This window comes from Xiphophorus couchianus, chromosome 6 (assembly GCF_001444195.1).
Source record: "Xiphophorus couchianus chromosome 6, X_couchianus-1.0, whole genome shotgun sequence".
Taxonomy (NCBI): domain Eukaryota; kingdom Metazoa; phylum Chordata; class Actinopteri; order Cyprinodontiformes; family Poeciliidae; genus Xiphophorus; species Xiphophorus couchianus.
Genome location: NC_040233.1, coordinates 5,004,984 through 5,015,746, shown reverse-complemented (window position 1 = coordinate 5,015,746; position 10,763 = coordinate 5,004,984). Strand labels below are relative to the sequence as shown.

At 44.0% G+C, this 10,763-nt stretch overlaps 2 protein-coding genes across 2 annotated transcripts; one reads left to right on the top strand and one right to left on the bottom strand.

Annotated features, from left to right (window-relative positions):
* The first annotated feature begins 373 nt into the window (after positions 1-373).
* Positions 374-8,158, top strand: ipp (intracisternal A particle-promoted polypeptide). Its single transcript, XM_028019569.1, has 10 exons — positions 374-527; positions 1,779-2,166; positions 2,294-2,505; positions 2,883-3,102; positions 3,368-3,523; positions 3,623-3,790; positions 3,889-4,026; positions 4,831-4,953; positions 5,081-5,301; positions 5,431-8,158. The coding sequence occupies exons 2-10, from the start codon at positions 1,836-1,838 to the stop codon at positions 5,653-5,655; spliced, it is 1,794 nt and encodes a 597-aa protein (XP_027875370.1). The 5' UTR covers positions 374-527; positions 1,779-1,835; the 3' UTR covers positions 5,656-8,158.
* Positions 8,159-8,460: 302 nt separating this feature from the next.
* LOC114145924 (transmembrane protein 69-like) lies at positions 8,461-10,592 on the bottom strand. The gene is made up of 3 exons (XM_028019613.1): positions 10,257-10,592; positions 10,126-10,170; positions 8,461-9,208 (listed from the first exon to the last, which is right to left on the bottom strand). Exons 2-3 carry the CDS (start codon positions 10,162-10,164, stop codon positions 8,522-8,524), a joined length of 726 nt encoding a protein of 241 aa, XP_027875414.1. The 5' UTR covers positions 10,165-10,170; positions 10,257-10,592; the 3' UTR covers positions 8,461-8,521.
* Positions 10,593-10,763: the final 171 nt, after the last annotated feature.

Below are 10,763 nucleotides of genomic sequence, written 5' to 3'. Positions count from 1 at the left end.
GGGGTTCACCCTGGACAGGTCGCCAGTCTGTCTCAGGGCAGGGCGCATGCATAGCAACTCAAATTAAATAATAATAATAACAACAACAACAACAACAATAATAATAATAATAAGTAAGGGCACATTTACAAGATAAAAAAATAATACTGTAGCGTTGTTAAAAACAGAATACTCAGATTAAAATGGCATAGATTAAAAAAGCACAAATGTGCTTTGTTTGTTTTTTTAATTTTTTTTTTAGCACGTTTGTATAAAATGTCCGTGCATTTCCCAACAAAAGCCGTCAGAGCGATTGTTTTGTTTTTATATTTCATTATTAAACATAAATAGACTGAAGAAACTTAAGTTCATTTTAAAAAAAAGTCGTGGTTCCCGTCAGCGTCAAGGCTGTTTGCTAAGTCTCGATGTTAGCGGGTTTGATTAGTGATGCCTGGAGACTCAGACCGGCGCAGTGGAGCCCGGAGGAAGCGGATTGACGGTCTGCAGGGCGGCGGAAGTTCTCCGCATCCTCAGCTGTAAACACACCGGTGAGTTTCAGCGCAGAAAGCAGAAACTATGTGTCTTCCTTGTGAGTCACACTCCTTATTTTCATTCGGGTGATATTCTCGTCTGTCGGTGTTCGGCTGTCGAAGCGGTGTCCTGTTAGCTAAAACCCCGACTGCTGAATAGAATTATGTAAACACACACTGGTGGGTTGGTTTATCTGTTAGCATGTCTGGCTAAAAGCAGAGACAAGTGTCTTTTATTTTTTTTAAACGTGCAGCAGCGGGACAGTAAGTGGCATACACAGCCTTGCCTTGCAAAGGCATTCAGACCTTTTAACATTTTAAATGTTTGCAACCACTGGCTTATTATATTGGGATATCACGTTTTTTCGTTAATGCATAATTGTGAGGTTAAAGGAAGAAAGGGGGCAAAAAACCTGAAATATGTGATGCATATTCAACACTTTTGCTGCGGTGTCTGAATTGGATCTAGATCTGGACTTTTAGCTTCTTTTTTTTCTTGTTTTTAGCACTTGAGTGTGCTTCCATACAATCACTCCACTGTTGCCATGGCGGCATATTTAGAGTCAATGCTGGAGGCTGAACCTCCACTTCAGGTTCAAGTCTTCTGCAGCCTTCAGAGGTCGGAATGTATTTAACTTCATCAACTCTCACCAGCTTCCCTGTCATTGCTGAAACCTGCATAAAAAGACAGTAAAGTTAGGTGGTGACATGACAAAATGTTTAGCTTCTGATGAAACAAACAAAAAAGTAACAGCCCACCTGGTGGCAGAGTGTGGCTTGTCTGTTTCTCCTTTTTTTTCCCATTAATTTGCCAATTAGGGCCTACAAAACAAACATTCCAGACTAACAGATGTATGAATGTACAAAATAATTAGATAAGTGAACAAACAGCAGCAACAACAATATGCATAAAAGAAGAATAGACACATTTAGGACAAAACAGAACATAACCAGTTGGTGTCGCAACAAAAATGGAATTGTTTCATAAATATGGGTTAGAACTTAGAATTATTATTGTTATTTTCAGATTTTCTTTTTTTTGGATTATTTCCTTTTTCTCTCATTTCTTGTTCTCATTAGTGACACATAAATTTTGGGTAGAAGCGGGAAAGAGAGGGAAGAAAAACAACAACAACAAAAAACAAAACAAAGAAATAAATATGGAAACAAATTACGGAGAACCAAAGATCACGTTTTGTGATCTGATCAGCGTTGTGTGTTTCTCCTTGATGGAGATGTGTTTTCCTCCCTGCTCCTGCTGTATCGCTCAGACTCCTCGGACAGGAGAACACCTGTCTCCATGGTAACGCAGCAGCCTCAGCTGCCATGTCCTCCTCCGTCTCCGTGTTGACGTCGGCCGCTTGCAGCCAGGACGCAGTCGCCGCTGCTGCCGCCGCCGCCATCCTGGCCTCAGAGCGCTACGCCAGCCTCATCCTGGCCCAGATGAACAAGATGCGTCTCCGCTGCGACTTCTGCGACGTGGGGCTCAGAGTGGGCGGGCGCGTCTTCAGAGTCCACCGGCTGGTGCTCGCCGCCAGCAGTCCCTACTTCTCCGCCTTGTTCTCCGGCGGGATGCGGGAGGCGGAGAAAGACGAGGTGCAGATCATCGGCGTGGACACGGGAATCTTTGAGATTCTGCTGGACTTCATATACACAGGTATTGTTTGTTTTTGATTGTTGCCCTTTCCTCGCGCATTCGATGCCGGGTTTTGTTTGGTTTTGCGATGCTGTCCGATCTGTGCCTTTCCTTTTTCTTTCTTTTTTTTTTCTGTTTGTTTTTTTAGGGGCGATCAGTGTCAGCGTGGAGAATGTTCAGGAGCTGATGGTGGCCGCCGACATGCTGCAGCTGATTGAGGTGGTGTCAATGTGCGGCGAGTTCCTCAAGGGCCACATGGACCCCTTCAACTGCGTGGGCATCTTTCAGTTTCTGGAGCAGATCGCCTACATGGAAATGCTGGAATTTACCGAGAACTACATCCACGTTCACTTCCTGGAGGTTTGGGCATCGTCCATCCACATTCTGTCACAGGGCTTTCTAGAAAAACAACACGGCCAAATCTAATTTAGTTTTCCCAGGCAATTACAAACAAACAACAACGGCGTGGAATGAAAAATGGATAAAACAGGAAAGATCACACCACCCGTTTGTCAGTACTTCTGATATTTAAAACAAAAACCTAATCAGTAGTTATCGATAATTGATTGATATGAAACCCGTATATATCCTCCAACCCTATCAAACATCACTTTATTCGATCCTGTCCAACAAATATAAAATAAAAAAAGTAAGACATTTACGTTCTTAAATGTTTTTTTCTTGTTTTTTGTTCCGGACCGTGCGTGTGTATCGTCCGTGTTCACCGCCTCCTTCAGGTGTGCGTCACGGACGAGTTCAGAGGCCTGTCGAAGGACCAGCTGGTGAGGCTTCTGCGGAGCGAGGAGCTCAGGATCGAGGACGAGTACCAAGTGTTCACGGCGGCCATGGACTGGGTCCTGCACGACGTGGCCAAGAGGAAAAAACACGTCGTCGAGGTGCTGGAAGCCGTCCGCTTCCCTCTGCTCTCCCCTCAGAGACTCTTCAAGTACATAGAAGGTCAGGAAAGTATGTCATTAGCACGTAAATATGATTTTTGTTTGCAATGCGGCTTCTGTGAAGATGGAAGGTTTAGTGCTTTCCTTAGTTTATCCTTGTAAAATTATGACCTCATTCTTGTTATTTGATTTTTTTTAAATTAATTCATTTATTTTTTATTAGTATGGCCTCTATTACTTTGTCGTATCTTAGGTCACTGCAACAAGTTAGATTTTCTTGAAACAGAACCCCCCAAAAAACTCTTTCCTCTCGTTTCTGAACAAAGGTATTACCGACTTCAGCCTGCGGGTGGCACTGCAGACCCTGCTGAAGGAATACACTGAGGTCACAAAGTCTCCCAAAGAAAATAAGCTGCACAGTCAGCTCCAACCAGCAAAGACGAGACCCAGAAGGAAAGCTAGGAAGTACCTCTACGCAATAGGTCGAGATCTATAAATTATACCAAAACTACGTAGCCCACGATAACGCTGAAATGAGACGAAACCCAGAAGTGAAATCGTGAATTGTTTCTTCCTGTCAGGCGGCTACACCCGGCTGCAGGGCGGCCGATGGAGTGACAGCCGAGCGCTGAGCTGCGTGGAGCGCTTCGACACCTTCAACCAGTACTGGACCACCGTGTCGTCTCTGCATCAGGCCCGCAGCGGGCTGGGCGTGGCCGTCATGGAGGGCATGATCTACGTGGTGGGAGGTGAAAAGGCCGCGCTCTGCCTTAAGTCTAAAGTCAACTTCAGAAAACCTGCATTCATTTTCTTTCTTTTTTTTTTTTTTACGTTTTTTTGCCGACAGGAGAGAAAGACTCAATGATTTTTGACTGCACAGAGCGATACGACCCGGTGACGAAGCAGTGGGCCGCCGTGGCGTCTCTGAATTTCCCTCGATGTGGAGTTGGCGTGTGTCCCTGCCACGGGGCGCTGTACGCACTCGGTAAAACGCCACGACACTGGTGGGAGCACGCGACGGCTACAAGGGTCATTTTAGATGGAATCAGTCAAATTTTTCAAAATGTTATGAACGGTACCAAACGCTGACAGACATCTCAGCTAACGAAGCTGTTGAAGAAAAGGTTACGCTTTATAAAATGGCAACAAAAACCATCCATTTATCTTATTGTATCGTTTTATAGGGTGGACTAAGACACAGGGTAGTGGATGGCTGTGAAATGGGTAGAAAATGGCACATGGTTTTAAAATTTTCTTGCAGAAAAAAATATCTGGAAGTGTGGCTTGCATTTGTTTCTGTTGATTTTAATACCCCTAAATAAATGGAAATCTTAAATTAGCACAATATTTTTAAAAGCCATGTCCAATTTTCCTTGTACTTCACAATTTTGCTTTCGTTTGTGCTCGTCTGGTGCCTTAAATCTCAACGTAGTACATTAATGTTTGTTGTAAACGAGACAAAATGTTAAAAAGTACAAACTTTCGGACGGCACAGTGAATGGATGAACCTTAACCAATTGTAGTTTTCTGACCGACCACCGATCCTCAGAAAGCCTGACCGGCCGATTCCGATTTTGCCCGTTACTGATTGGTTCTAGAGTGAAAGTTGCTAAATATAGCAACAGTAAAGTATCAACACAGCGAAATAGGACAGCTGCTGATTTTTAGGTAGATAAGGTCGTTTTTCACAAGTATTGGCCGATTGCTGATCTCCCAAATTGAAGGAATCGGAGCCGATTTATCGGTGAACCCCTGATCTCTACCGGCTGAAAATGCCGTCTGCTTGCAGGTGGTTGGATCGGATCGGAGATCGGGAAAACCATGGAGCGATACGATCCGGAGGAAAACAAGTGGGAGGTCATCGGGAGCATGGCGGTTCCCAGATATTACTTTGGGTGCTGTGAGCTACAGGGTCTGTTTATCATTTGATTTTTTTCTCTGCTTTTAGCTGAAATTAGACCTTTTTTTTTTCTGTATTTTTTACATCATTTGAAATAAAATGCAAGAAAACTTTTTCTTATTATTTTTCTTCTTCTCAGGGTTAATCTATGTGATTGGTGGGATCAGCGATGAAGGAATGGAGCTGCGCTCAGCAGAGGTTTACGACCCCATCTCGCATCGTTGGAGCGCCCTGCCGGTGATGAGCCAGCGTCGGGCCTACGTGGGCGTGGCCTGCCTCAACAACTGCATATACGCGGTGGGAGGCTGGAACGAGGCACTGGGCGCTCTGGAGACGGTGGAGAAATACTGTCCTGAGGAGGTGAGGCGGGATTTCGTACTCGCGGTCTCGTGTCTCTGAGCGCTTTTCTCACCGTGTTGTGACCTCACCCCGTCCCCTCCGCCCCATCTCCCCCCCCTCCGCCCCATCTCCCCCCCCCCCACCCTGCAGGAGAAATGGGTGGAGGCGGCCCCGATGTCCACGGCGCGCGCGGGCCTGTCGGTGTCGGCCGTCAACGGGCTGCTTTACGCGGTGGGCGGACGCGCCGCCAGCAGGGACTTCTCGGCGCCCATGACGATGGACTCCGTGGAGATCTACGACCCGCACCTGGACACGTGGACCGAGGTCGGCAACATGATCACCAGCCGCTGCGACGGCGGGCTGGCCGTCCTCTGACAGCCGCCGCTTTGAACTGTGAACATCGTGGGAGGCAAAGGAAACTGTGGAAACGTTGCACCTTAAAACTCAAAAAAAAAAAAAGAAGAGGGTTGATGTTGTTTCTACAGGTCTCCTTTTTAACTGCACAGCTCTGGAAAGTGCCAAACCGCTCTTCCTATCTTCAGTAAGAGTAAATCATTTTACTTGAAACAGAGAGTGACATCAACCGTGTTGTACGAACTTTAGACAGGGCTGACAAGGGCAGTCGCCCAGGGCACCGAGTTTTGGGGTGTTCTCATTATTCCCCCCCACAGGGGCGCCCCAAACATTTAGGGTGTTTTTGTAATGAATGCATGTTTTACAAGCATTGTACCTTATGTAAAACTGGAAGGCCCATATGAAGTGCATATTGGTACATTTTTATTAATATATACAATAGTCAAATATTTCAAAATTTTGAAGTCATAGCACATCTTTTTGTGACATTTTACACCATTTGCTGATGCACCTGTTAATGTACTGTAATTTGCATGAGTCTAATTGTTCTCTCTTTTTTTTGGATAAGGCACCAAAACTAGCCCTATTCCAGGGGCCCTGATCCTTCAAAATCCGTCCCTGCTGATCAGATGAAGCAGTTTTTTTCTTTCATTAGCTTCTTGGTCTCAGACTTGGAGGTCATCACCGTTTTGTGGTTTCTGTTGTATGCAGTGCTTCTACGACGGCCGACAGTGAAACCTTTGGTTGTTCTTAGCGTCTGGTTCATTTGTTACTGGAAACTTGATGGAGGATGGTCTCTCTATTTTCACTGGATGATTATTTGTACATAATCCTACTGCAAATCTTTATTATTTATGTTTACTGCAGTCATCGGTGGGCGCCGTTACATTTCCAACTCTGATTCTGACATAGCCATTAAAACCTTTCCCACAATCTGTCACCTTAACACCAAAAAACCTTAGTCCATCTTATTTACTGGAAATGAAAGAAGAGGTTGCATGCACATGTAGAGACTGACATTTTTACAAAGTAGCTCCAATTCAGATTAGGCGGAAAGCGTCTATCAACACAAATTCTCCAAGTCTTGCCGCATATCATATGAGTTGGAATTATGCCCGGGGTTTGACTAGGACATGAATTGTATTTGTTCTAAACCCTTCTGTTGTTGCTCTGCCTCCATGTTGTGGTTTTCCTGCCAGAAGGTGAAGATTCGCGTCACCAATTTCATCCAGCTTCCTGTTCCTGCTGAAGAAAGGGTTTCCCCACAGCATGATGATGCCACTGTGCTCCACGGTGGATAAGGTGCGGTCAGAGTTTTCTCTTTAACAAAGCGGGATTTGTAATTAGGAATGCACCAAAGGATCGATCGGTGGTCCGATTTTCCTAATGTTGGGTGACCAGTGATTGGCTGATGTGAAACCGATGTTACCTGCTTATGCAAAGGTCTGAAAATCAGCCACTGTCCCTTTTGCTCTGCCCTGACCGACAGACTTCGCCCACCGGGTCACGACTGAATTTTTCCAGTTAGCAGTAGTCGCCTCACTGTTACTAACTTAAGAGAATTTGTCGCTATATTTAACGACTTATCAGACACACCTCCAGCAACTTCCCCTCACCACCACAAAGCAACTTGTGTCAAATTTAGCGACTTTATTCTGACTTATTGGAGACTTTGGCGACATTTGAAAGTAGTGAAAAATGGAAAACTAAAGGAACCGATTTTTTTTTTTATTGTAGTTAATTTAGTAATTTGAACAGCAATGCTCAATTATATTTGAGAGCACGTGCATTTGGAACAAGTTTGCGTGTTCAGAGTTGTTCATTTAAATAAGACTGGAGTATTGAAGTTATATATAAACAAAACAATTATTGGTCAAAATCGGAGTCAGTCTTCCCCGGTCTTTCTTCACCGAGCGCCCACTTTAGAACTACGCACTATTATGTTCGTTTGTCACAAAATGTCTAATTCACTGCACCAAAGTTTTTGGTTGCAACATGACAAGATGGGAGGAATTCAAAAGGTATTACGACTTTTTCTGAGACAGTTTCAAATAAAAATGATTTCCGCATCAAAATGTTCAACACAGGCGCATCTCGCCAGAGGTCTTTAAATGCGTTACGACGTCAGAGCGCTGCTTTTTGCTTCAACTTCACAGTACGTCTCTTTATCTTCATTGCCGGTAATAGGTTCTGCACTTGAACGGTGCTCACAGCTGTATTTGTCAGGAAAATAGACCGAAATGAACATGGTCAATACTGTCTGCCACTTTTTTAACAACTTAACAACAGCACTATGGAAAAGATAATATTACCGGTCATGAAGAACATTTGACAGCGCGGGATAAAAATGCTACTTTTGATTTTTTTAATTAAAGTTGCTCACAATTTGCATTGTGAGCAAATTCTGCTTTTGAAAATTCTATAGATTTGTTATTGTTTATTAATCGTTTCTGTGGAATCCCTGCTAAGGCCATTTCAATAAACAATTAATTGCATGATAAATTAAAATGAGCTTGACAATTTCCATCATGATTAGTAATTTTTTTTAAAGGCAATTTTATTCATAGAGACATTATTATTCATTTTATTTATGGTTTCAGTTGTGTGTGGTTTTTATTTCTGTTGTATTTACCGTTTTTGATGGTTGCATTTAATTTTGGATATTTAAAATATCTTCTAGTTCCAGTGTTAAGTGTTCTTTACAAAAGTAAAGTTTATTAGTCTTTGAGAGGACAAACTTGCATTATTATGCCATTATCAATATATTACATAAAAATAGTCTCAGAACAACAATATTATTGTGTATCACAATCATTTCTGAGACAATTTGTCATACAGAAAGTATTTATTTTATGTGTTCAATTAAAAAAAAAAAAACTCCCATAATTCACTTCTCCACCTCCTTAGGTTTCCTCTCTACGCAGACTTTTTTGAGTATCAACGTGGCAACAAGCGAGAAGGTGGCGACCAGAGTGAGAACGGTCCTCATGGCTCTGAACCAGGCGGGGTAGCCCGGCAGCAGGGTCAGGTCGTAATGCAGCGACAGGCCCAGTCCCATTATAACCACCAACGCTCCTTCTGTAACATGGTCCCTGCAGAGCAGCGCCAGCCAAGCCAGGAGCGACGGCACCACGCTGTTCCCCAGGTTCATCCAGTCTGGCTTGGCAGGGCTGCCGGCGGGGATGGCAAAGCCCCATCTGGCTCCTCCGAGGAACGACACTATGGAGGCTCCGTACACCATCTGAGCGTAGGCTACGTCCGGGTAGAAGGACTGGGTGGCAGCCATGAACAGCGGGGCGGAGAGAAACGGGATGAGGCCTGAGAATCCCAGGTAAAGAGCCGGTTTCGGTGCCTGAGCGAGGGCCCTCATGCCTTTCGCCGAGGCGTCTCTTGAATCCCCGTGACACAGACGAGAGGTCACCCAGCTCGCGGGCCTGACGCTCCGACATCCGCTGCCGGATGAGGGTCCAAACGGCGTAAACAAAGCAGCGGATGGGGAAGGAACCAGCAGCGGGGATCCTGTTGTGTAGCTAGGTGGCCTGGGTTTCAGATGGATGCATCTCCACACTGGATGCTAGGTGGTAGGGCACAGAAAAAACATCAGCACCACTCCTGTTTCAACACGCCACTATTTACAGCGCCTTCCAAAAGAAATCAGACTTCACTTCATTTTCCCTCAGTGCATTATAAGCCTGGCGGGCCGCCAGGCTGTGCTTGCGGCCCCACCAGGCTAAATGTTATTTGTTTATTTTAAATAGTTTTTTTTTATTTAAATACACTAATAACAGTATAGAAGGATTAAACTAGGTTTCTATTTGACACATTGAACTGGGCGCGAGGGAGTGCGTCTTCCCTCCACCAGTCCGTTAGCCTCGCGCACTATTATTTCCAAATTATGATGCCGGCTCAGGCATGTCCAAATTTGTGTAACTTTTAACATTTTTTAAATACAAAATCATGGTGGACCACGAGCACCCCTACCACTGGGCTTAGCAGGTTTTGTGGGGGGGAAAACCTGGACTTGTTGAACTTTTCCCATTAGATCTGCTAGCATTCAGTGGAACAACACTAAACATGCAGAAGGAGCTACCATGCAGAAGGTTTATATCAAATTTTATATATGCATTTATGGAATATTCTCTACAAACTGTCAGACCTCTTTGCTCTTTGTCAAATCTGGCTTTGTTTGAGCTATTCTGTAATAGAAATGTCCCTTCCTGGAAGTGGTAGGGACATACAGTATCTCAAAGACTTACAAGCTGTAAGTGCTTCAAAATAGGATTCCACTAGTATGGATGCTGGAACTGAATACAAATTATCCTCACACTATTGTGGTTTCCTTCTACTATTTTCCACTTTTCACTTGAGAATTAGGCACCACTTGTCTATCAAATTAAATCATAATAAAATACACAGACAAAATAAGGAAATAGTCCACAGCTATTTTTAAAAGACACTGCAGGTAAACATAAACAAGCTTAATTTTCTTACCCCAAATATTATCTTCCTTATGGATGAAAACCGCAGCATTTTAACCTACAAATTATAAGAAAATTTGTAACAAAACAGCACAACCTTTGTATCTGGATTATTAGCCAACATAAATCTGTTGTTTTGCTCACCTAGCATTCAACCTCTGATGCAATAGAACGCTTTCAAGTGCAATAACTTCCAGAATAAAGCATGGGCGTCACATTTACCTAATTGTAACTCTGTGTATTCGCTGCCTCCTACCGGTTTATCCTGGCCAACTTAACGACTACAAAAAATCGACTTAAAGGAGCCAAAGTTAACGTGAACTAGCTAAATCAGAGGTCATTTTCTCCCCGCCACCCCGTCGGTGCTCGATTAAAAGCCTCTCTTAATTCTGACATCGATTAGTCTGACTCTAGACTGACTCGTTGAGCTGCATTCAAAGCTGCACATTTCCACTGTGCCCCATCATCAGCCCTTTGGTTTTTGAATGCTTTTGGGAACACTGGTATATTTTCTGCCGACATACTCGTGCGTTTGTTCTATTATCTAAGTACGAATGCATTTTAAAAAGGAGCGTCCCTCAGAAAGTTCCGCTGACGAGCTGTTTAAAACTTCCGCCCGTTGCACACTGACGAGAGTTCTTGAACGCAACA

Coding starts and splice junctions, on each gene's coding strand:
- ipp (XM_028019569.1), top strand. CDS start 1,836: ATGTCCTCCTCCGTCTCCGTGTTGACGTCGGCCGCTTGCAGCCAGGAC. Junction 3,103..3,367: donor ACTCTTCAAGTACATAGAAG/GTCAGGAAAGTA, acceptor TTCTGAACAAAG/GTATTACCGACTTCAGCCTG. Junction 4,954..5,080: donor TGGGTGCTGTGAGCTACAGG/GTCTGTTTATCA, acceptor TCTTCTTCTCAG/GGTTAATCTATGTGATTGGT.
- LOC114145924 (XM_028019613.1), bottom strand. CDS start 10,164: ATGCTGCGGTTTTCATCCATAAGGAAGATAATATTTGGG. Junction 9,209..10,125: donor TAAGGAAGATAATATTTGGG/GTAAGAAAATTA, acceptor CCTACCACCTAG/CATCCAGTGTGGAGATGCAT.